The 25,263-nt window shown below is 39.5% G+C and overlaps 4 protein-coding genes across 5 annotated transcripts in view; 1 reads left to right on the top strand and 3 right to left on the bottom strand.

Annotated features, from left to right (window-relative positions):
* Positions 1–25,263, top strand: part of LOC145487068 (mitochondrial carnitine/acylcarnitine carrier protein-like) — a 141,622-nt gene that overhangs the window by 110,581 nt on the left and 5,778 nt on the right. The window contains exons 1-4 of one of the 2 annotated variants that reach the window (XM_081465779.1): positions 15,954–16,222; positions 17,370–17,462; positions 18,694–18,821; positions 19,804–19,894. In XM_081465779.1, coding sequence (XP_081321905.1) covers positions 16,052–16,222; positions 17,370–17,462; positions 18,694–18,821; positions 19,804–19,894 — 483 coding nt within the window. In that variant the 5' untranslated portion in view covers positions 15,954–16,051. Of the gene's footprint in view, positions 1–15,953; positions 16,223–17,369; positions 17,463–18,026; positions 18,822–19,803; positions 19,895–25,263 lie in introns of those variants that run through there. The other variant, XM_081465780.1, reaches the window with a different exon arrangement.
* Positions 1,226–15,581, bottom strand: LOC145487074 (acyl-CoA-binding protein-like). Its single transcript, XM_081465787.1, has 4 exons — positions 15,468–15,581; positions 15,264–15,378; positions 2,336–2,398; positions 1,226–1,414 (listed from the first exon to the last, which is right to left on the bottom strand). Exons 1-4 carry the CDS (start codon positions 15,474–15,476, stop codon positions 1,350–1,352), a joined length of 252 nt encoding a protein of 83 aa, XP_081321913.1. The 5' UTR covers positions 15,477–15,581; the 3' UTR covers positions 1,226–1,349.
* LOC145487069 (uncharacterized) lies at positions 2,409–7,963 on the bottom strand. Its single transcript, XM_081465782.1, has 2 exons — positions 7,026–7,963; positions 2,409–6,975 (listed from the first exon to the last, which is right to left on the bottom strand). The coding sequence occupies exons 1-2, from the start codon at positions 7,668–7,670 to the stop codon at positions 6,751–6,753; spliced, it is 870 nt and encodes a 289-aa protein (XP_081321908.1). The 5' UTR covers positions 7,671–7,963; the 3' UTR covers positions 2,409–6,750.
* On the bottom strand, positions 19,939–25,253 carry LOC145487063 (uncharacterized). Its single transcript, XM_081465772.1, has 2 exons — positions 24,862–25,253; positions 19,939–23,648 (listed from the first exon to the last, which is right to left on the bottom strand). Exon 2 carries the CDS (start codon positions 23,613–23,615, stop codon positions 20,607–20,609), a length of 3,009 nt encoding a protein of 1,002 aa, XP_081321898.1. The 5' UTR covers positions 23,616–23,648; positions 24,862–25,253; the 3' UTR covers positions 19,939–20,606.

Below are 25,263 nucleotides of genomic sequence, written 5' to 3'. Positions count from 1 at the left end.
CTACGTTATCAGTGTTTTTTTTTTTTTCTTTTGAATGTTTAAGTGTCACGCATCTACTGCGGTCTAACAATAGACCAATTTCGATATATTAAAATTCAGCCTAAAACAATAGACCTCAGCACGAGGCTCTGGGGAATAAACCTCACAAACTCTGTAGTTATTCCCCGGAGCCTCGTACTGAGGTCTATTGTTTTAGGTTGAATTTTAATATATCGAAATCGGTCTATTTCTTACGTTTTTGTTCACCCATATACACTTGTATTAGCAAGCATGACCGAGGAGCTGAACTGACAAACAACTCCAGCTTAGTGGTCAGAGCGGGAGTTAAACCCACGACCTCAGGATTTCAAGTCCGGCGCCCATACCACTCGGCCACGCTGTGAGGGTGACTTCGCTGACAGAAACGACTTTAATTTTTGGACCCTTTCATGCACTACGGATTTTTTTTTTCTTTTCGGGACGTGTTTGTAGGCACGGAGTTTTTTTTTCTCTCCATGTAACATGCTTTTTATCGACCCTCTAAATATACGTGAATGTTTTCAACATTGATCTTTTGCATGAATAGTTTTCGGTACAAACGTACTTGCATGATAATTTTTTTTGGAAAATCACCCACCCCCTCCCTTAAAAGTCAAATGGTCCACCCCTTGGTTAACCCGGTTCCAACCTCTTCCCTAGGGTCCTCTCCTCGACGATTTTAAAAATGGTGGCTCGTTGGGAGAAAGGGTTCTAACCCCGGGAGGACTCCCAGATAAAAAGCACGGGGGTGCTCGTCAGAAAGTTTGAAAAGAACCCCTACGAGGTACCAGGACCCTGTTTTGTGGGCGTGGCTTGAAATGTTTTTCACCTCTAGGAGGTACCAATTCTAAAACAACACATCACCCAACGCTGACCTTTTTTGGCTCAATAGCCTTAAAGGTACCACGAAAGCTCCTGCTGTGGACCTTTTGAGGCTGAAAACCCTAACAGGTACCAAAACCACTCCTAAAAGGTATGACAAGGGAAGGTTTCCTGGAGAGACCAGTTGTGGCCTTATCAGAGGGAACCACCAGAACTGGACAAAGGAAGGCTTGGAAGAGAGTCTGAAACCTTTCTATGGGTATTCAATATCAAATTTCTCCTCAAATCGGCAAAAGAATGTCAAGACCATGAGTGTTGAGAAGAAAGCAAACCACCAAATGGCATATTACTGTCTTGATATAACACTGAATATTAAGGGAAATTTGTACTTTAATCTCAAGACTCACTGAGGAAAGGAGCTTCTTCTACACTACCAAAATACAATATCAAACAATTGCAAAATTCTTCAAAACTATTTATTCCCTCAATTAAAAAAAAAAAAAGAACTATCATGCTTTTTTCAGTTCTTCCACCTTCTTGATGTAAGCTTCCTCAGCAGCTTCCTTGGTCATACCTGATAACAGAAAGTAAAGCACAGCTCTTTCATTTAACGAAGGTAATAAAAACTTCTCTATAAGGGAATAAGTACATGTTGCCCTAATTGGCAAGGGCACCTGTGAAAATTGCATGTAATTGTACTGCCAAAGGCAAGACACAAAGATAGGCTTAGACTCTTTATCTACAGGTCTATCCCATGATGTTGTGTCTGACTCAATATCCAATTTGATCAGACAAGATAATTCAGCAGTATTTCCAAACTATGATTTGTTGACCCGATTTTGCCAAAATTAGGTAAGAAATAAAAACTATTTTCCATGATGTAGATAAAAACCGGCCCAATTTATTGTTATTATTTAGATAGAGGACCACCCTAATTAACTTAATATTAGCTTGGTGGCTTGGTGATATCCTCTGTAAATATTGTTTTTATTATTATTATTATTATTATTATTATTATTATTATTATTATTATTATTATTATTGTTGTTGTTGTTGTCGTTGTTGTTTTAATCTGCTGCAAATCTGGCTGATTTCCATACACAGGTTTCAGTTGAAGCAAAGTATTAGGAAAAAATTAATCATGGCATGGAAATAGACTCATTGGAATATTTATTTCACTTTGCCTGACGAAAATGCTTAACTTATATGCAACAAAATTCATTAGACGGGGAGACCACTACAGCGTAGCCAATTACAGTGGATCCCAGGGTACTGATAGGAATTAAGCATAGCTACTCATATATAAACAAGAAGAATCAAAAGGAAACAAAACAAAAGGTCAAATTCATAGAAACAGCATGATGGCAGGCACAGAAGAGACCTTGCTATGTTGCACCTGGGACAGATTGTTCTCCAGGTTCTTATGTCAATAAGTCATCTCAGGTGCGAGATAGGTGAGCACTTGTACATAATTAACATGGATTTCATACTATACCTTTCTTGCTATTCCAGGCATCCCACTTTGCCTTTCCAGTAAAATCTAGCATTCCAGGTCTATCTACATAAAGGAAAACAGGTAGGTGAATATTTACCTATACGGGTACATAGTTCTAGCCTGGTCCCACCCCTTGCAAAAGCTGGTGCTATGGGGATAAGTCAGTGATTGAGTTCTAGCCTGTGAACATTTCTCAGCTATCCCCAAGAGAAATTAGTAGAGAGAGCATAGATCTGTGCTATCATTGACAAATTATCAGTTCAAAGTCGTGTGAATTTTCCCAGAATGTGCAGATGAAATGCCCCTTGGTTGATTGCTCATTTGCACCTTGGAGGGGGGAGGGACACTCCCTATAATGGACTATATGAGAATGATCTGCCCAAAAGGGATCCTTTTCCAGGTTGGAGGCATATGAAAGGGTAGGGGCTTGTGATTTCAAGCACAGAAAAGGGTAGGAACAACTGCCATCTGGGCATTTATGTTAAAAGCACCAAAGTCTTGTACAGGTATACAGTGTATATTTGTGACAATGAAGAGTGAAGGCCTTTTTCGATTTGAAAATAAATGATTTGGGGAATTTTTAAGGTAGACATTTTCTGGTGGACCAATTGTTTGGGTTGAAAAAATTTCCACAGGACCTAAGGTTGGTAAAAGCATATTGTAGGTATGTGAAAGGGTTACCATTATAGAAGGTACATGAAAAAGTTACTTTCTCTCTCAAAAATGCTATGGACCTTGGGAGGAGATCCCTAGATAAAATTTTGCCAAGTCTTTCCTTAGGCCCCGCTGAGACCTCAAGACCCTTATTGTGAAACCTGAGCTCAAGACTAAATGAGTGAGCCGACCATGAGATGTTCCTTACAATTTTACATTTTACTATAAAATACTGGTAAGAAAAAGATCCCTGTCACTCATTTCATACCATTATGTGCTCACCATAAAAAATATATTGCAGATGGCATTTGGTTATTTTGAACACGATTCCCCCATAAAAGTGTCCTTCACGCCCTCATGTACATACATAACATGTAAACGAGTTGATTTGCAGATCTGTTTTCAGAGTCCTCAATAGTAAACTAGAGCATGATTAATGTGTAGTACTGTGTCATCTTTTTAATCTGAGACTCTGTTTTTGAAAAGCTGAGAGACTTACTTGAACTTTGCCACGACTAGTATTTTTTGACATGCCATTCTACACCCCTAAAAATGAATCTTTGTGAAAAGTGAACTGATCAACATGACACAAGCGTGGGACAAAGAAAAAATCTGAGTCCCCAACAGAAATTGAACCCATGACCTTCTGAACACCGGGCAGGCGCTCTATCCATTGAGCAACGAGAACTCATGGAGGGCAAGGTCATTTAATTGAGTTCATACGTGACAGGTGTCTTTCATACTGCTAGGATCAGCAGGGTTGGAGTCATCGTGAACAGTGATAAGTGAATAAAGATAGTGAATTTTAAAGTGCACCTAACCCCAAAATTTTTTTTCACTAAAACGAATCTAGACTTTATTTGAAGCATTTGGGCGAAGAAATTTTTGAATTTGGTTGAATCCTCGATTTTCTATGCCCTTTCAAAGTCGCGCTTGAAGTGTTTCACGACCGCGTTTTAGGGAGTCTGGGGCGGCGGTACCTGATGACGTCTACCCAGGAACCAAACACAACAGCGCCACAGTCAACTCTCTGTATTTGTTCAAGAAAATGGTACACAAAACTAATCGTTCCGATGTATTTTGGGACTAAAACGTCCAAGTTTTGTCTCAGAATCATTTCTTTTTCGTCACTGGAGTCAGAGTTAAGTTTCGATTCGGAAGACTCCGAAATAAACTTCGATCAAGCACGTTCGATAACTGTGAACTCACTGCTTAGAGCTTTGAGAGCAATTTACAATATTTCAAGCGACGAAGGGGAAGACTTCTTTGCGGATGAGCTGCTTGTATATTAGGAATGGAAAGCTAGATACGAAGTGGAGGAGCAGGAAAGAAAACTCAAGGACTGCTTTGGATGGTAATTTCGTCAACTAAACATAAGATTTCCACGCGTGTTTATAACCCGTTTACATTTGTCCTTAGCGAGAATGTATTTTGTCAAGGTGTGATTGTTCTGTTAAATCCAGTTTGTGTTTTACTTTCAGTTGAATGTTTCATGTTTATAAGAGCGACGTACTTGTTGCAGTTTTCGAGACTTGATGACCTCCAAAACATTGGCTTCGATCGATTGAAAATCGTTTTGTTTGGACCTGTATTTTTGAAGCTGCGGGAAGCAAGGCAGAAGGAAACATTTCATACAATTACCGATTTCACATTGTCAGACGTTTTAAGTTGTAACTCCAAATAACCAATGTAAATTGTTCTCAAAGTTTGCAGTGAAATTCGTCGGATAAGCGAAAAGGATGTGTTCCCTAAGCGGTCCGCAGATAATGTTACGCGGTCATATTTTCGACGCTATTGCACAGAATCTTTGTCGCACTGCTGATTTCCAAACCTTCGAAAAACTATGTGAGTCTAACAGTTTTGTTATCATGTAATTCTAAAGGACTAATCTTCGACTTTCTTCTAAATCGAAAGAGAAATAAGTGTTGGTTAGCGGCGTACAGTTGCCATCTATTTACATATCAGTATAACGCTTCTTGATCATGATTGGATCACACAACTTTGCCGGTTATGTTATAAATACTGCGGGATTGGAAGATATAGGTTGTCGGTAGTATTTCTACAAATTGCTGGTTAGCTTTAAGCAGAAAATTTATGAAAATAGCGTTCGAAAGCCTGCGGAACAAATTCCAGTGAGAGTCCTTCAATGGTTCTCACAGATTCAGTTCGCTTGTTTCGGTTTGACAAAATCAACCATCGTTTACGTCTTTATTGCACCATTAGCCGATCATCATCAGTAAATTGTACAGTATATCTTTCTTTAAATCTGGAATATTGCTGCAACAGCCGATAGCACCTCTGGAAGGCGTTTCTGCGCACTTTTCGAATGTGTATTGCACCATCCTGAAGGAAATGAGAGGACGTGAGATATCCAACCTTCCTGGGTAGACGTTACAAGAGCCGCTGGACCCATTCTCCTCAAACTCGGTCGTGAAACAAAATGGCGGTGTTTTGGAGCTATTTTCGAGATTTCGTTGGGGCACAGAAAATTGAGGATTTAACGGAATCCAAAAATTTTTTCGCAGAACTATTTCAAATAACAAGTAGATTCATTTTAACGAAAAAAAAAAATTGGGGGCTCAGGTGCACTTTAAGCTTCAATGGTAATGAAATGTGAAAAGTGAAATCAATCTTTGTACAAAATGTCTCAGGCAGTTTAAAGAATACCTATGAACTGGATTTAATTTAGACTATTTTAACCCCTATGACCACTTTGGTTGCCGCTGTTCAATCTGGACAAACAGTAGACATACATCTGTGAAAGACAATATTTTGTATGTGTACTGGACAACGTCACCAAGCTACAAGACAGTAGAAATCACGTCCATTAAACACTTAAAATTAGGAAATATTGACTGTGTTATAGACCCTTTTCAAAAATGGCTGCCAATTTAAAATTGTTTTGTATGTGTTAAATCCATCTCACTAACCCTGTTGGAGAGAAAAAATTCTTTTGAATTGTCAACTTAAAAAGGAGGTTAGTAAGGCTAATTTCAATACTTTGTTTTACAAAAGAATTTATAATTGGTGGCATTAATGAAAAGGTTTTAATAATGCTTCAGAGTTTTATTATGATAGATGATGCTAATAAAAAAAAGCGTAAACTGATAATCAAAAGATCCTGAATGGAATGTAAAAATACTGAACAACAGTGAAGTAAACAAAAAGTATCTGTTTCAGTGGCCAGACAAAAGGTGTGTCAGAGTTAATATTGAGAATTGGGCAATCACAGAAAAAAATTCCTGCCTGCATTTATTGCAAAAACTTAACTAAAAGTTGCGAGGCGGTACGCAGCTCTGACAATTGCTCTGATTGGTCGACGTAGTTTTAGGATGAAAAAATATTCAATAAGAAGTGGATTAATTAAAAATATAATAAGAAATGAATACCAAGAAATAAATATAGAAGGAAATATAAAAAGATTTCGATGGGAAAGGATATCAGGAACGTAGATCGAATGCATAGGTTGATTTAAGTTAGTTTAGCCTTGAAGTTCTTTGTTACTTTCTTGAAATAAAAGATGCTTCATGCAAAGGTATAAAGTAAGGATGAAGATTTGCCCAGTTACCCTTGTTGCCCTATAGCCCAGTAGCCTTGTAGCCAATGTAGCCCATGTAGCCCTTGTTGCCCTTATAGCCCTAAAGCCCTGTAGCCTGGTAGCCTTGTAGCCCATGTTGCCCTTGTTGCCTTTGTTGCCCTTGTTGCGCTGTTGCCCATGTGTCCCATGTTGCTCTTCTTGCCCTTGTTACCCTTGTAGCCCTTTAGCCCTGTAGCCCTGTAGCCCTGTAGCCCTGTAGCCTGGTAGCCCATGTTGCCCATGTTGCCCATGTTGCCCTTGTTGCCCTTGTTGCCCTTGTTGCCCATGTTGCCCTTGTTGCCCATGTTGCCCTTGTTGCCCATGTTGCCCATGTTGCCCTTGTTGCCCTTGTTGCCCTTGTTGCCCTTGTTGCCCTGTTGCCCATGTAGCCCATGTAGCCCATATTGCCCTTCTTGCCCTTGTTACCCTTGTAGCCCTTTAGCCCTCTAGCCCTGTAACCTGGTAGCCTTGTAGCCCATGTAGCCCATGTTGCCCTTGTTGCCCTGTAGCCCTATAGCCCATGCAGCCCATGTTGCCCTTGTAGCCCTGTAGCCCTGTAGCCTGGTAGCCCATGTAGCCCACGTTGCCCATGTTGCCCTTGTTGCCCTTGTTGCCCATGTTGCCCTTGTTGCCCATGTTGCCCTTGTTGCCCATGTTGCCCTTGTTGCCCATGTTGCCCTTGTTGCCCTTGTTGCCCTTGTTGCCCTTGTTGCCCATGTTGCCCTTGTTGCCCTTGTTGCCCTTGTTGCCCATGTTGCCCATGTTGCCCTTGTTGCCCTTGTTGCCCATGTTGCCCTTGTTGCCCTTGTTGCCCTTGTTGCCCTTGTTGCCCTTGTTGCCCATGTTGCCCTTGTTGCCCTTGTTGCCCTTGTTGCCCATGTTGCCCTTGTTGCCCTTGTTGCCCATGTTGCCCTTGTTGCCCATGTTGCCCTTGTTGCCCTTGCTGCCCTTGTTGCCCTTGTTGCCCTTGTTGCCCTTGTTGCCCTTGTTGCCCTTGTTGCCCTTGTTGCCCATGTTGCCCTTGTTGCCCATGTTGCCCTTGTTGCCCATGTTGCCCTTGTTGCCCATGTTGTCCTTGTTGCCCTTGTTGCCCTTGTTGCCCATGTTGCCCTTGTTGCCCTTGTTGCCTTGTTGCTCTAATTAGTTTTTAGATATTTTTCGACCAAAATATGTAAGAATAGGTTTTGTCGCTAAATTCTAAATTACGATTTAAATGGACGTTGAGAGGCCTACAGGCTGGAAACTTTTGTGCTTGATTCTGGGTTCCAAGGTACCAACTGGATCTGTTTGTACTGAAATAAGGACATTGGATAGGATTGCAGATGTTTACTATACTTCTCTCTCCATCTTCAACCGAAATCTTCGCTGTAAATCGTCTTGCATGGATAAGAGCACTCTATTTATACTAACAAAATACGCGGTTACATCATTCGAGATACAATTTTGAAGAAGGTTGAATAAAGTCAGCTTGAAACCTGAAAGAACCCGATTAAACTAAACTGCATGTTGACTAAAGTCAATTTGAAACCTCGATAAATACAGCTGATTCAGTGGTCTCTAGAGAGGTGTTTTGCAATGTCCATCTAGGGAATGTACGCCCAGCTTAGAAAGCTGTGTAAAGCAACTGTAATTTACAACATAAATTGAAAATTGAGTTTTCTTTCACTTAATCATTTCAGTTTGTTTAGCATAAAATACATTCATTCTATTAACCCTTTGGATACCAAACTTTAGCCAAAAAATACCGTTTTTAACCGTTTAGTCAGATTTTTTAGCTGCCATGATGCTAAATAAGCCTAAGTTTTGCTAAGAAAGCTTTTTTTTTCACTAAAAGGAGAGATTTTTCGAAGATTGTTACAAAATTGAACAAAATTTCCATTCCGGGCATGCGCATAAGCCAAAATTTGGACTTTTTTTTCTTGCCATTAACCGTTCTCAATTTTGTTTGTTGCCCCTTTCCTTTCTGTTTTTCTCGGCCCTTTTACACTGGCTACTTTTTGCACTGTATGTTCTTTTTGGCTGCCATGAAAAGTTGGATGTTAATTATGGGCGAAGCCTAGAAATGGACCTTGATCAATTATAGGCGTAGTGGACCATTTTACCACGGTTTTTGCACTAAAACTGATAACGTTGTTTTTCGATTTGCGACGTCGGAATGTCGTCGATATCTGGCCACTTGATAAGGGGTGGCCGCTTAATAGTTGACTGTGTTTACTACATTTTTCAAACAGTGTTAAAGATTCTAATAACTAAGGTTTTCGATAAACAATTGAGAATAAAAAGCAGCGATATTAGAGACCATTAAAGAATGACGTTTCGACGGCTCCATGCCATCACTCTCAAATTCAAATAAGATACGTTATGTGAGTTCATTATATAGTGAATGAACGTGTGAAGGTCTCAGTGCATATGATTAAGAGATAAAAATAATCGATGAATAAGAATAAAAATACCAAGCGTGGTGCGCTTGAACTGTCAAATAAAAAGTTTTGCTTTAACGGAGTCAGATTGAGTGTTAAGTGTTGGTTTTTTGTTTTTGATGAAGAGCATTTCATAAATTAAACAATCCAGTTTCCGACGGCATTTCTTGAGGATTGTAAATTGGTTACGGAGATCTTTGTTCCTCAGATTGTGTACGTCCCGCAGGTGTTTACCAATGACAGAATGCTTGTGCTCATTAATGCGCTGAAATAGGTGTCAGCATGCGGCGTCGACAAAATCTGGATCGGACCGGATCACGGATAGGATCAAGGAAAAAAATGCAAAAATCAAAATTTTGTTGAGCAAATTACACTAGAGTGACTAATGTGAGCAGAACGTTTTATTTAATTCAGGTGTGATATTCCTTTATTCTTTTATAATATCAAGCCAACTGGGAGCTGGTCACAGATGAACTTTTTTTGAGACTGTTGGGTTTTGATTGCAATGATCAATCATGTCTTCATATCTTTCTCCGCAGTTCAATATGTGATATTTCGTATATTCACTTGCACTCTTCACCATCTACGGGTATATTACGAACTCACAATGTGACCAACTCCCAGTTGGCTTGATAGCTCAGTTGGTAGAGCACTGCACCGGTATCGCAGAGGTCATGGGTTCGAGTCCCGTTCAGGCCTGAATTTTTTTCAGGCTTTAATTTCACGACTGCTTAAGTTGTGTGTATAATTGCGATGATCAATCATGTCTTCATATCTTTCTCCGCAGTTCAGATAAATGATATTTCGTATATTCACTTGCATCAAAGGTAAACTGTCATAAAACGAGTCAGCATGTTAATAATAGGACGAACGTATGAATCGAAACACAAAAACTGAAAACACTAAAAAAAATTAAACACCTGATGATTTCAAACAATTTTCGTTTTTGAGACAAGTCTATATTTTTACACGGATGTGAGTTTGGAATACGATATTTCGCACTGGAATAAAACGAAACAAACCAGTTGTATTTCAAGGAAATATAGCTGTTTCACAAAAATTATAGGAATGACATCGATAGTGTGAACGATAATGCAACCCGAGAATAAACAACATTTTAGGAGTTACGTCACGATTTTTAGAGTTAGTAAGTAAGCAAGCAAGCAAGCAAGCAAGCAGGCAGGCAGGCAGGCAGGCAGGCAGGCAGGCAGGCAGGCAGGCAGGCAGGCAGGCAGGCAAGCAGGCAGGCAGGCAGGCAAGCAGGCAGGCAAGCAAGCAAGCAAGCAAGTAGGTAAGTAAGTAAGTAAGTAAGTAAGTAAGTAAGTAGGTAAGTAAGTAAGACTTAGATGCGGAAAGTCATTTTTGGGGTCGTAAAGAGTTGCCTTTAAATAGAATAAAACCTTAAAATGATCGTGTTCTAGGATAGAAAACACTTAAGAGGCAAGAACAAATCAAAACGGAATGAGGATTGTTGAGGATGGCAAAGATTAACGAGGGCTGCAAATGACGAACTTGAAAAACTAGGCTAGTTTTTTCAAGACGTGCAAATCGTGACGTAGCTCCTTTAAAGCAAGCCATGTCCATAAGTTTTCATACGTAAGTTTTCTCATTAACTGTAATGCCAACTGTAATGCTCACATCTGACACGAAAATGTAGCCGAGAATTAGCTACTGATACGAACAACAATTTCAAAAACGAGAATGGGAGGTTCACGCAAGCGTCGAGCCAACTAACGTTCAAATATAACTACATCTGCCTGTTCATTACAATTTAAATTCGTTGTAAATTAAGCGGTTATTTGGCTTTTTAAATGACCTCTTGTCATTCTCTGTAATTAATATGTTATTGCGTCAAATTCGGGATTCTTACTTTGATTTAACATATTTAGTCTTCCACTTTTATTTTTTATTTATTATTATCTTATAAACGATTTGATTTTTGGGGGGATTTTTTTTTCTTTAAAACCTTTTTTTGTCTGTGATCCGATCCGTGATCCGATCCGTGATCCGATCCGTGATCCGATCCGTGATCCGATCCGTGATCTGATCCGTGATCCAATCCGTGATCCGGTCCGTGATCCAATCCGTGATCCGGTCTGGTCCGATCCAGGTTTTGTCGACGCCGGTCGGCATGTATAGCCCACATAATCTGCGTCACACAGATCACATTTGTATTCATAAACAATGCATTGTTCATTCACGAACAATGACAGTTATTTGACAGTTCAAGCGCACCACACTTGATATTTCTATTTTTATCTCTTAATCACATGCACTGAGACCTTCACACGAACATTCACTATATAACGAACTCACATAACGTATTTTATTTGAATTTGAGAATGATGGCATGGAGCTGTCGAAACGTCATTCTTTAATATCGCTGCTTTTTATTCTTAAGTGTTAAAGATACTGTGTTTTTTTGTCTTTCATGTTTGTCTTGATTTATGCCAGTCTTATATTATATTTATTTTGACTCGACTTCCATCAAGCACTTTGGTGGGCTTTTTGACGCACCTGGACAACCCTAGGCATTTAAATGTTTCTAAGCTTTGTGTTGTCTGGCTGCTAAAATTGGCTTTAAATTGTCTGCCATCATAGTGAAGCAAACGAAAATTTCTCTCTAAACGAGGCACTCAGAATCTCTTGTGAATGGTTTCTTGAAATGGAGTATAGCTCTCTTTTCAGAGATTATCTAATGCCGTGGTTTACTTTTAAAAAGGGAGCATACATGCTTTTGGAAAACTTTCATCTGGTATTGTCGGATCATTTGGATAAGCCAAAAAGAAACACAGGACAGTTTAAGAACAAGTGGGTGGAAACACTGGAAAAGGTTAAAGGTAAATTTGGAATCAATCCAATTCTCAGAAAGGATGAAATTCTCAGGAAACTAAATTATACAATCCAAGATAGAATTGCTGGAAAAGGTTGGACTACAATTTAATGAATTTAATTTGTAGGGCTAGTACAATACGTTAACCAACATTGACATGGAAAAGTACCTAACACTGTTTGTCAGTGAGTGAGGTGTTCAGGGCGCAATTACAACACCAAAAAACAGCATGATTACAGTTGAACCTCCTGTAACGGCCCCCTCTCTAACAACATGCACTTTTTGTTGTCCCAGCGGACAGTCCATATATTCACAACAGCCACCTGTCCACAACGGGGACGGTCACTTAAACGCATTACAACTGCCAATTGAAACTAACTTCTCGACAACCACCAGTTAATCAACGACTGATGAACGGTGTATACACCCCCTCCCCTCAAATAATTTTAAAAACATCCACTAAAATTGATGACGTAAATTACAAGGTGTGATGTAGAAGGTAGAATTCGTTAGGACAAGGACTAAGTTCGTTAGGACAAGTACTAAGGAGACAGGGCATAAATGACTGACTACTTCACAGCATTGGGATAGGTACCAGCAGGAAGAAGGGCGAGAGGGAGAACCGAGACCACTTGGGGAAAGCCTGCATAGAAACAAAGTAACAAGGCTGGGTGCGCAAAAAGGACAGTGCTGGATTGAGACCATGGCAGCCTTATGTGTCTACTGACGTGATGAGAGCAGATGATGACGATAAAGTGAGAAAAAAATTAAGATAGTCCTGAGGATGGAGTTGTGGTGATAGTAAGGAAAGATCCTCCAAGATCCTCAACTGGGAGCTCATCTGCAAAGTCCTCATATCCAATCCCTCAAGAACCAGAGCACCAGAGTCAACTGGCAGACATCAAACTAGTTTGTCCATGTCAGAAACCTTAGAAACTAAATTTGAAACAGAACTTGGTGGAAAAAATCCTGCCAAATGAAAATGCAAAGGAATTTGCTATACAAAATACTTGTGGGACATCCCTCACTGAATACTATCATGTTACTGCCCACCTTAGGTTTTGCTCTGCTGAGACATTATGTCTATGAATTGCTAAAATTGCATCAGGTTTCTATTTAGAATAAACAGTTTGAAAGCTAAGCTTAAGTGGCTTTGTTTATATAACCTTGGTTTCTTTTCACATTTTTTTAAAATTAATTCATTGCATCAAACTTAACAGTACAAAGTTACTCCAAATTTACTTTACCTAATTTCAGTATTCATGAGAAAATGCCTTGGTTAACGCCCAGCTTAGTACATAGGGACAAGGGCATTTGATCGCAAAAAGGAGACCGAACCAGAAAACAAATTAAATATTAAATATAATAGAGTGGTTTTAAATTGAGTGGCAAAAGTAATCAGGCAATAACTTTGGCTTTGGTTTTGCAATATTTTAGATTGGCTAATTAGTGTCACTGGTAAGTAACTGTTTGGTTTTGGTTTTACAACACTCAATCGAAAACTGCTGTAAACAAATTAAATAACAAATAAAATATACAGTCAAATCTGAACAAAATTAATAAGGTCACTCTGATGAAACAGACCCATCAGTGGAAGAAAGTATTCAACATCCTTACAATTAGAGCTAATTAGAGCAATATTTGGGGTAGGTTTCCCCTTATGGCTGAACAAATTCCCACCCCCTCCCCCTCTGAACATCCCTGGACCTGCCTTTATAAATTATCTATGAAAAGGAGGTGTCTTTATCATAGAGGTGTCCACAGCAATGAGTTTGCCTATATTTACTAAGGGTAGGTCCCCCCTTATGGCTGAAAAAATTCCCTCACCCATCCTCCCTGAACATCTCTGGACCTGCCTTTATAAATTATCTATGAAAAGGAGGTGTCTTTATCATAGAGGTGTCCACAGCAATGAGTTTGCCTATATTTACCAAGGGTAGGTCCCCCCTTATGGCTGAAAAAATTCCCTCACCCATCCTCCCTGAACATCTCTGGACCTGCCTCTGTAAATTATCCATAAAAGGAAGGCATCTTTATTATGCAGGTGTCCAAAAGAATGATTTCATGAACAGAAAGCTGTATCTGGTGTTACAACCCTGTGAAAAGTTAAGCTGATTTTCAATGATTTTGATATAACTCTCCAACAAGACAGCATCATAAATGACAAAAAATTACTGATCTGGTAAATTAAAAGCCCTACAAAAACTTGGCTAGCTACTTTATAAAAGATCCCCATCTTGATTTAATATTATTTGTTTGCATTTATTTTGTTATGATGTTCTTTGAAGTGATCAGTAATTCCTAAGGATTGAGCAAGGCTTTACACTTTGATGAAAAATTAATCATCAACTTTAATGAAGTTGGTGTTCTACTCTCTGCAGAGAAAATGCCATAAATGTTTAATCAAGCGGGGTTTAAACTAGAATTGTGTTGGGAATTCTGTTTGCATTTTGTAGCGTTTAGTTCTTGATGAAGTGTATTATTCTATAAAAACCTCCAAACACCACACGCGATCGAATATTATTCATTTAATTACTTGGGGTAAATAATAGCTCAAAATTCTACTATGTTTGTACTCACAATGTAAACTTACTTAAACTAAAATAATACTTCTGGTAACATTTGCAAGAATCATCTGCAAATAAGTTTAATATTTAGTGTTGTTTGATAGTTCGTGGAAAATAATCTGCTTCAATAATCCTTAACGCGTAATGCGTAGAGAAAATCTGCGCTTAAAACGCAAAAACGCCAAAATGGAAACGCGATGCAAACCTGTTATAATTCTTTGTTTATAGATTAACCGTTGCCAGGCTTTTAAAAACTGAAGAGGAAAACATACCGCTCCAAAACAACTCATTCTGTTCACTTTCGCGCTTCGCGATTATCGTCCGCCATTTTGAATTTTAAGTACCCTATTGTTTCCGATTGTTTGATCGAGCCAATCAGGAGAGACCTTGTAAGAGCTGCGTACTATCTGAAAGTTGTCAGGTTTCCAAGTGCAAAAGATCTTTAATTTAAGGGCATGTGGTTTAGGCACGTTCAAAGTCTGGTTAAGTCTCATACTAAACAAACAAATAAAAGTATTAAATAGTCAAGAAGAGGCGTCAAAAGTCAATTCATGGCCATTCATTGGCACGTGACAACTCCGCGTAAATTTTGCACCAGACGTACAAAGGTAAGCTTAATTCAAATATTGTTTTCGCAATTTTCTTCAGCAATACCATTTTATTGACTATCGAATAAGTTACAGTCAACTTCAGACTAAGCTCAATATAAGCTTTAGACTTAAACACCGTTTCAAGCAAGAACCACATCAGTGCAAAGGTTAATATGCTTTCTGATGAGGCCATATTCGACAACTGCAGCTGGAATCACAATCTGAAGAATTTTCCTCTGTTTTTAAAACACTTTAAACATGAATAATACGCAGTTGGTTTTATGTACCTGTGTTGCAATCGCCGACGGTGACTTGCTTGTAAAGCGAGTAAACTTCCAACATGTCTTCATCACTTGGTTTTGTTGGCAACTTCTTCACCTCTTCAGCGGCTTTGTGAAAGGCCTAACGGGGAAGGAGAAAACGTTTCGCCGTAAAATGGGAAATTTGAAAGAGCTGAGGCCAGAAAACATTTTCAAACAACTTTATATTACCTCAGACATTTTGAAAGTGGTGTTCGTAAGGAAAGGTGAGAAAAAATCACGTCAATTGTAGACAGCTAACTAGAGCCGAAATGAGTGAACTTTCGACGTCATCCCAGACGTATACGTAGATTGAGAGGGAATGGGTCTGGTCACTCAGACCATCGATCAACCGGAAGTAACGAAAGAAACTCAAAAGGTTATCAATTTATCTTATCTATGTGTCAATCAAATTTCTGTGAATGTAAAAAGACCGAAAATCTCCTAGACCAGAGCATTCAGCGAGTACTACGCATGATATCTGACATTTATTGATAAGAGCGTTTCATAAATATTCTAATCTATAAGCGTTGGTTTTAAAATGCGTTTCATCTTTTTGAAAATTTGTACTCTCCCACTTACGCATACATAAGAATTCCTTTTTCAAGATTAAAAAAACATCAATTTCTCCGAGAAAAGGAAAACAATGTTGATGTATTTGTCTTTAGTGGATCTTCAATGGGCACTGACTCAAATCAGTTCTCGCTGCGTGCCGACCTCCGTCACGCACGGGCACCACCATGTGATGTCATCACATATGCCTGCACGACCGGCAAATGGAAAGCACTGATGTTCAGGGGACTGCAGTAGGTCCTAGCGGAGTTCAGATAGATTCAGGAGGCAACGGACAACAAGGAAGGAGTACATCTGGCGTGAAAAATTTCTTTGCTGGAGGATTTGGAGGAGTTTGTGGCGTGACTATCGGCCATCCGTTTGACACGATCAAAGTGAGAACTTAGATACCGCGCGCGCTGATATTGCTTGACTGTAAATCTGTTTTGTTTGTTTGTATCTTCGTATTTATTTGTTTGTTTGGTTGTTTGTTTTACTGATCGATCAATCAATCAAACGCAAAATTTCCCTACACCCAAAGACATAAACTTTAATTATGCACACAACTTTGTGCCAAGGTTTGTGCGCGTAGTCTTATACAGTACTTTTACGGAAATCTTTCCGATGTTGTTGCACAGAGATTAGCTAATAATGACCAGAATAAGCGATGAAATCTTTCAGGTATTTTTAACAAGGTTGTAATCACATTTGTTCTCATCTGCTGTTGACCTCAGCAGAACTTCAGTATTCAACACGTAATTCCAGTAGTGCCCATTCCCTTGAGCCAATCCCCGGGCATGAGCAGTTTCACCAAACATGGCAAATTCCCCGGGGTGGTAACAAATAAGGGGGTCAAATGCCCCGGGTGGGAGCAAAAAAGAAGAAGGTAACTACCCCACCTCCAAGCTCATCCAGAAATCAACTGACAGCCGAGAAATCACCGAAAATTTCATATTTGACAACTTAAGATTCCTGCACCCCCAGGCCCTCTGTGCATCATCATCTCTTGATGAGACATTATACCCCCCTGGGGTAGGGCATGACCAGCCTTCCCTGTACTACCAGTTACGTCATGCTACAAATATTGGAGTTAAGAGGTGGCCTGATCAGACTCAGCACTTAAGCTAAAATTTATAGATCACAACAAAATTAATGGAACATAATGGTGACAGAAACTATCACAGCAACCTTGCTGCATTTTTGGTCAGAAAAGTGTTAATAATGCTAAAATTATGGCTAAGTACCTTAACTTGCCTTTATTCCAGGGAGAGCAAATTGTGATTAGTTTTTTGAAATTTTCCCAGGGCATGAGGACAGAATTTTAAAATGTCTGTCAGTCTTTAATATCAAGATCATATCACAAGTTTGTACATTCATGACCCAATGTAACATCCTTTATATCAAGGTTTATATCAATATAAATCTGTCTTTTGGGTTTAGACTTTTCAAAGTCATGTTCATGATACCATTCCTTACACATTCTTGTTTACCAAAATGTCCATCATTAAAATTGATACCATTAAATTTATTGTCATTTAATAGGTTCGCCTTCAAACAACACCACTACCAAAACCTGGGGAAGAACCTTTGTTTAGAGGGACCATTGACTGCTTGGTTAAAACAGTGAGGAATGAGGTATTGTAAATGAGGCTGATCTAGCAGAAAGTTTTTTTTATAAAGAAGTTCAGATTAAAAAGTTTTGCCCGCCTATGAAAATGAGTTGCCCTGCTGCTGAAAATGTTCATGAAACCCCAGCCCTGGGGAATGCCAGCGATCAGTGTGTGTGAGATTCTAGCTATGCACACATTACATGCCTAGAGTCTGGTGTATAATACACTTCAGAATCCGACTATCTCAAACTCAAAAAAAAAAAAAAGAAACAAAAAAAGGTTCAAGATAATGGGAGCTCAAGATAGCGGATTAAATTACTTAAAAATACATTCAAGCTGTACGGAAAATAATTTGAATTCAAGATACTGTAGTGGGGAGTTTGAAATAGCTGTTTCAGATAGTGCTCGAGGTTCTATAATAGTTACTTTAGAGAGATCAAAAATAATAAATTGTAGACACCTGGTCAGATATATAGCTCAATTCATAAGTGCTGGGTTTTCATTAGTTGCAATGCACAATAATCATTGGAAAGTAGAAGGTTTAAAGATAGAATCCAAAAAAAGCAATTGCTGCTGCTTTCTAACACAGGCAGCCCAAGCTCTCTCTATGAACCACACAAGCAACACAATATGGCATCGAATTATAAGGGTTTATATGGGATTTTCTACAAGATATCCATGGAGGTAGTTAAAAGTGAAAATTCTCAATAAAAATGGCTTACCTTATTCCATACGTGCGTTGTTTGCTCCTGGTATGGTTATTTTATTGATTTAACTTGATTTAAGCGACTTTTTTTAATTCCGGTTTTTCCTTCATAAAGAGAGGACACTTGTCTAGGCAGCCTCTTGTAGGGGTGAGTCAAGCCCGGTGGGGTGTGACTCCCATATAAAAAGGATGGGGGTGCTTGTCGTACCTTTCAGGGGTTAATAAATCAGTTTTAGTACCTCTTAAAGTGTTCGGTCTGAGGACCACAGCAGGAGCCTTTGCGGTGCCTTTTAGGGTGTTGGCCAGGGACAAAACAATATGACAGATGTTTTGTTTTAGAATTGGTGTAGCTGCCAGGTACCTCTTAGGGGTGAAAAAAATTTCAAGCCACACCCGCAAAACAGGATCTTGGTACCTCTTAGGGGTTCTTTTCAAAATTTCCGACGAGCACCCCCGTCCTTTTTATGTGGGATTTTCTTTCCCCCGGGAGTCAAGTAGAGGGAGTCATTTGGCAAGTCGTGTAACTGTAATGTTTGCTTTGCCTTTAAAGGGTGTCTTGGGATTGTACAAAGGATTGTTTACTCCAGTTGCTTTTGCTACACCTCTCTTTGCAATTCAGTTTTGGGCTGTAACAATGGGCCGAAAAATGCAGATGTCAGACCCCCATGGGATTCCTACGTAAGTACACTTACATTGTACTTTCAGAGTGATTGTGAAGCAGTTGGGCCAACTTAAGTCTTTGCATTGGGTCTGCAACCTAAATAGGACATTTTACAGTTGAGTGCTTAGTTACCTGGTCATGAATGCAAGCGAGGCTGGAGGTGACCTTACTTTGCAGACCTCTCTACTTTTCCCATTTAAATGCCAGCTAGTTAGCATAAGAACATCTAGATTTACACAACAAATTAAGCAGTAAGGACTGTACCAAAACAAGGTCACCTCCAGCCTCGCTGCCATTCAAAGGACAGGACACTAAGCAGACAACTGTAAAATGGTCTACTACCTTTTGAAAATGGAAATGACCACAGAGGGTATTTGTTGGAGGGAAGGAAAATTATACGTAAATTGTATCCCTTCTGGATAAACTACTGCAACTCTCACGTGCTCTGTATGTCCCCATGAGTCCCTGGTAGGTGAGAAAAAACAAATTGGAAAAAGTTGGCTGTATCACCTCACCCCTCACTCCCCACTCCCTCTTTCTCCTAGGGTCACACTATGTTAAAAGCAAGCAATCTTCCATCTAGAGTCACTTTTGGCAGTGGCCCACAAGCCAACTTTGTGGTTTCTCATAAACAGTTCACTGCTGCTTAAATATTCATAAAGAACTGTCCCAGGTGGCTAACCTTTGAGGGTGACCCTCCTACCAGGGACAAAATATTCTCTATATAAACAGGCCCTTACTTTTATTTCATTGAATACAGTTTTTGATTTGATTTCTTCTTTGCCATGGAATTGCAAAACTCAGTGGACCTAAATGTGGCATCAAGAGAACTGTGTTATCCTGGATTTTTCCAGCTTAGTTTGAGAAATAAATTTGATTGTTGTACCTACATTGCACGATGCTTAGAACTAGCCTTGCAGGTGTTCAATTCTGTCACTTGAGATAATCTTACATTATCATTCGTTTAATTTTCGTCTCTGTTATACTTCTAACAAACAGCAATTTCCAAAATATTACTTCTGGAATGTTTTCTGGGGCTTGTTCTGCAGCTCTGGTGGTTCCTGCTGACAGGATCAAATGTCTTTTACAGGTAAAAAACATTGACTCATGCCATTAGCTACTATCTAATGCTAATTCAGCTCCAGTATAGTACAAACAGTCCACATTTAAGCACTACAGCTCTCATTTGAATGGTTACAGACTAGGGTTTCATCTACAGACTTACATACATGATATAATACATAAGTTCAGTTTAAACTAATTTGTGCTACAATCATAATAGATAGTTCATCATATATGGAAGTACAGCTCATTAAATATAAGTCTTACTAGCTTTCCACTGAGTTGTCACATACTGTAGTAGAGAATTTTTTATCCTCAGAGCTAAAAGTTACAGAGTTAAAATGTAGTCAGTCGAATTCTCCAGCAGTGAAATAAACAGTCCTGTACATGGAGGTAGGACTAAATAATGTTCATGTGAATAGTCTCGCAGTAGACGGTAATCCACAGTTTACATCCCAGTTTAGCTAATGGGCACACTGTTGTACTAGTAACTACCAAGCAAACTCTATGATCTCTTATGAAAATAGCCCTCTCAGCCAATTGTTTAATCTAGGATTTCAGTCAGAAAAATATGTTTCACCAACTGATTCATTTAGAGGGAATGTTTATCAGAGAGTCCATTTGAGTTTGTCCATTTTGTCAACCAGTTCATTTAAGTGGACTTTCTATCCAGGAAGTCTTTGAGATATGGATTTCCAATCATAAAAGAACTTTGTTTCGCAGGCCAATAACTTACTGATTTACCTGGACTTTTTGTCAACACTGTCCAGAAAGTCTTGGGATGATGTCCAGGTATCTGAGATCACAACAAGTTTTGCCTGTGCTCGGAACATGGCAATGTATGGATCATAGTTACGAACTGTCTCGAACCGCACACTCCCTTCACTCAACATGAGTTCAGGTGTCAGAAGCACGATCACCATGGGCCACTCTGCTCCATCCAGGCAAGTTGAATCATCTCTTGACAAAGAGTTTAAAAGAAATACTCCACTGGGAGAGCAGTCAAGACAGTGAGTGGAAAATACTCTTTGCTCATGAAAATTGTAGACTGGAATTTCATTTCTTTCAAGTACTTTACCTAAACTAAGCTTTGACTGATAACGAGCAATAAAATTAACAACTAGAATATCACCAGGGCAAAGTTGTAACTTCACTTGGCTTTTGCCTGTTTTCATCAGTGATGGTGGACGCAGATCAGCATGAAAGCGTAATACCTCTTTAACAACTTCTGCACATGTGCTGTAAGTTTGCATTGCAAGTTCATGCTTCTGGACTTGCCATAGTTCATCTTGTTCCAACTTGTGTATCTCTGATGAGGTGGCAACGTTTTGTGGCTGAACAACAATCCAGCTGATTTCTTGTCCCTCCACATTGTGATTGAGCATGTTTTTAGTACCATAAGGAAAATCTCTTTCAATGTACCGGGAGCTGTAGTCTTGTAACAGCTTCACAATGTTGTTTGTGCTTCTGAGGAGATGTTTAACCCTACATGTGACTCTGCCATTTCTTCTCAGTGTCTCCAGGAGAGATGGTGTGCCAAGAGTAGTGTAAAGCAGATTTCCTTTCCCTTCCAATCTCTTTGATTCTAAAACAAGTCTAATTTCTTTGTCACTGATTTTTGCAAAGCATTCTTCCTTGAAGTCAAATACAGAGCTCATCCAAACATAGCCCTCAATGCTTTCAATTGCTTGTTTGGCAATTTGAAGCTCATCGACCTTCTTAATTGTGCCATCTTGTGCCATCTCATGTCTGATCTTTGAACCAATCCACAGCTCATCAATGAAAACATGACTGTACATCTCCAGTAACTGTGAGCATTGACTTCCAAAGATCTCACGTTTGTCACCTTCTCTCTCTCCCTGAATTTTCACTAAGTGAACACTTTCAAAGACCTCATGTTTTTCACCGTCAAGCTGAATTGTCGCCACATCAACATTTTTTGCCTTGTTGTCCTGAAAAAACTTTGCCATAACATGAGGGAAAACAGATTTCTTTTTAGGGAGCTGGATCAAATATAAAATCCTTTTGCCGCCTTTTGTCTGCTGGCTGAGGGTCAAAGCTTTGGCCTTCATCAGTTCTGTCTTTCCACTTCCTGGTCCACCAATGATCAGTTGCTTCCTTGGCCCTTCAAACACAGCAAGTTGTTCCATTGTGAACACAGGTGCCCATGGTGTCTTCCCAGCAAGAGGCAAAACTCTGATGTTCCCTTTGGCCAATTTGTCACACAATTCAACATCTAGATTTGTGCAATGCTCCCCTCCTAGAAACCCACCTTGGTTTCTATCCAGCAGCTTTGAGAGTTGGTTAAGCCCACCAATGTCTTCTGTTTCTTCTAGATTGAAGTCCTTCAGGGTTCTGTCAGCTGTCAGGGTTCTGTCAGCTGTCTGTGCTTCAGTGACTCTGCTCATGAATCTAATGATGCAGTCAATGTCCATTATATACTCTTGTGAAAGATACTGAAACACCATGGTATCTTCAGCAGCTGGTTCTTCACCACTGACGAACTTGCTATCTGAAAGATGTTTATTGAGAACCTTTGTAAGGTTTGCTTCAGCAGCAATAATGTTGACACTTCTTAGGGCATCAAAGGCTTCTTCTTTCAACACTTTTGTAGCTGGAAGGTCCAGTTGAGACATGTCTTTGCACCAACAGAAGAGATGGGGGTGTTCAATTTCCCTTATCCTGCGGAAGCGTTTTGCCCAGTTATCCAGATGCTTGAAACTGCCGAAGATGTAACTTGTGTTTGCTGTGTATTCAGACTCTGTGACAGGACCTAAATGTCGCACAGCCAACATTCTAGATAAGGCCAGTGTGTAAGCCTTTGTGGTCTCTAGGGTGGTGGCCATCAAGGGAAGTGTTTCGATGTTATCAGTCCACCATTGTGAAAAGCTTTCTGGAGTTCTAAGGTCTTCTTCATATATGAATAACGTTTCTTCCACGTGTGTGTGTTTGGTACCTTTTCTTGTTGATGGAAGTGCAATGAACATAACTATTGGAAATGGCTTCAACTCATCAGATTGTTTACTGCAGCTTGAATTTGTTTCAGCAAAAGCCTTCACAACTTTTGTACTTTTATTCAGTTCTTTTTTTGCGTTATCAATCTCAGCATCCTTCTTGAATGGCACTTCCTCTTTCTTTGTTGGAGTTTCCTTTTTGTCATTGCTGTATCCAGCAGCCTTGGTTCCCTTAGTTTGCGTGGGATTTTCTGTAGGTGGAAAATTGGCCAGTTCCTGGATGTTGGTATCTGATTCCTTCAAATTTTTAACCTCAATCAAAATAACACCCTTTGTGTGATGAAAAATTATGAAGTCACTTTCTCCTGTTCGTTCTGGTATCTCAGGTACAACACCTTCTATACTCTCCCTTTTACATCTTTCGTTCCATCTGCTGATGTCTTTGAGCTGAAATCCATGAATAACAAACATGCCCGTGTTCTTTGCTCTGCCAACGTGTTGGAGACGATCATAAACTAGTTTCTCACCTTGCATTCCTCTTACGTTGGAATCATCCTCGTGAACATATTTGCCATCTCTAGAAATGGTATAGCCCAGCTCAGAAGGCATGTATGCAGATGGAATCATCACAGTCTTGTTGCCAAACTTCCAATCAGGAAATTGCCAGTATAAATACTTCTCAGGACTCGCAAGATCACCAACAGTCTTGAATCCACCACCAATTTCTTTAGCAGGGAAGTCAAGTGTTTCAGCTACAAGCTGTTCAACTGAACGAGATGTGCTCGAGATGTTCATTGTTACCCAAATTCTATACAATTGTTATTTTACCTGCACAAAGAAAAGTAGTTACTGTTGTTAGTGTGGTTACTTCAAGGGGCTTCATTTAAGGTCCCCAGTATTGCATTGCGCAACCTTACTGCACATAATTTATGGCATCATTAGCACGTGTTCGTGCATGTGCACATTGAAAACATGGTGGACTTGCCTTGATATTGAGTTCTGTCAGTTGAAAAATGGCTATAGCTCACTAACGAGCTTGGGCACCCCAATTTCCAGTTGTTTTAATCAACTTTTCATTAGCTTTGCATGAGAAAAGACTGATCTGATTTCTATGGTTGAAAAATGAATAAATAAGGAAAATAGCAGCTGCACTGTAGTCTACATGTATTTTGCAGTTAGATAGCCGTGGCAAGCAATTTGGTTCCAATATTTTAACAAGGATTCAGCTGTCTGTCAACATCAAACTTAAAAAGTTTATTTGTGTCTGACACAAGTATTGACTGTAGTTTGAGGCGTGTTTTCATGAGTCTGGGCTCACAAAGAGCTTACAATAACTTGGAATGCGTTCTTGTAATAAGCATTAAATAAGGCTAAAATGGGACATTTTCAATGCCTCACTCCTCCTTAACGAGCACGGGCACCCCCGTTTTTTATTTTATAATTAAAGTTCTCGTATGATAAATATTCATTTGACAAAGTTTGAACAAAAATCTACGTGCAGTTTTATTTCAGGGAAATTACCTTAAGGCGCCATGGCCAGGCCATAACTGAAAACAATCTACATTATTTTTGCAAGGGGTAGGGGAACCTTAAGCTTATATACATGTACTTAGGCGAAACCCCCTCTTGTAAATAAGATGAAACAGGAGCTTCACAGTTTCTTAAATTACAAGGAAACAGAAACACGGTCAGTGCAAAATGCAGAATGCAGACTACAGACTGGATACAAACTGCTGACTGCAGATTGCAGTCTACATTGTAGGTACTAAATGCAGACTGAGAATAAAGACTGTTGTTTTCGTCTAATATATACGTGATAACATGCTGTAAACATGTTATCAAGTGTTTTGGCTAGTGTCACAGCAGCTTTCAAATTAAAGTACAATAATTTCCTCTTCGGTAACCGAAGCGAACTCGGAAGCCATTTTGCTTCTCTTCGGCTGCTCGGAGGTGTAAAGCCCTTTTCACTTGTGTGATACATACTTATAAAAGTATTTAGCTTGCATATATGTTAATATGTCAAATACGCAAATGTACTTACGCATATAGCCAAATACTTGCCCGGCAGCTTGCCACTCAGTCCAAAGTTGTCAGGAAATTGATCAACTTTTCGATCGCCGAGAGAATCCTGGGTATGAGGCCAGGCAACAGACTCCCCAGCGGGAGCCCCAGGGGACCTCAGGGAGCCCAGGGATCACATGGTTTTGATAGATAGCCGAAGAGGGAGGCGCATCGAACGAGGCACACAGCACCGAGTTAGCCATAATCATCTCATTCAACAAGCACGAGTGAAATATTTAAAAAAAAAAAAAATGCCGCCAACATACAGAAAACTAAAATAAAATAAAAATTATAAACGACCCCACTGAACTGCGTGTGCGCTTACCATATTTGAAGTGCATGGTATATAATAATTGTTAATTATACCATGATGGCTAAGCCC

This window comes from Orbicella franksi, chromosome 5 (genome assembly GCF_964199315.1).
Source record: "Orbicella franksi chromosome 5, jaOrbFran1.1, whole genome shotgun sequence".
NCBI lineage: Eukaryota > Metazoa > Cnidaria > Anthozoa > Scleractinia > Merulinidae > Orbicella > Orbicella franksi.
Note: the sequence above shows the minus strand (reverse complement) of the source record. Positions and strands in the feature narration are given on the sequence as shown.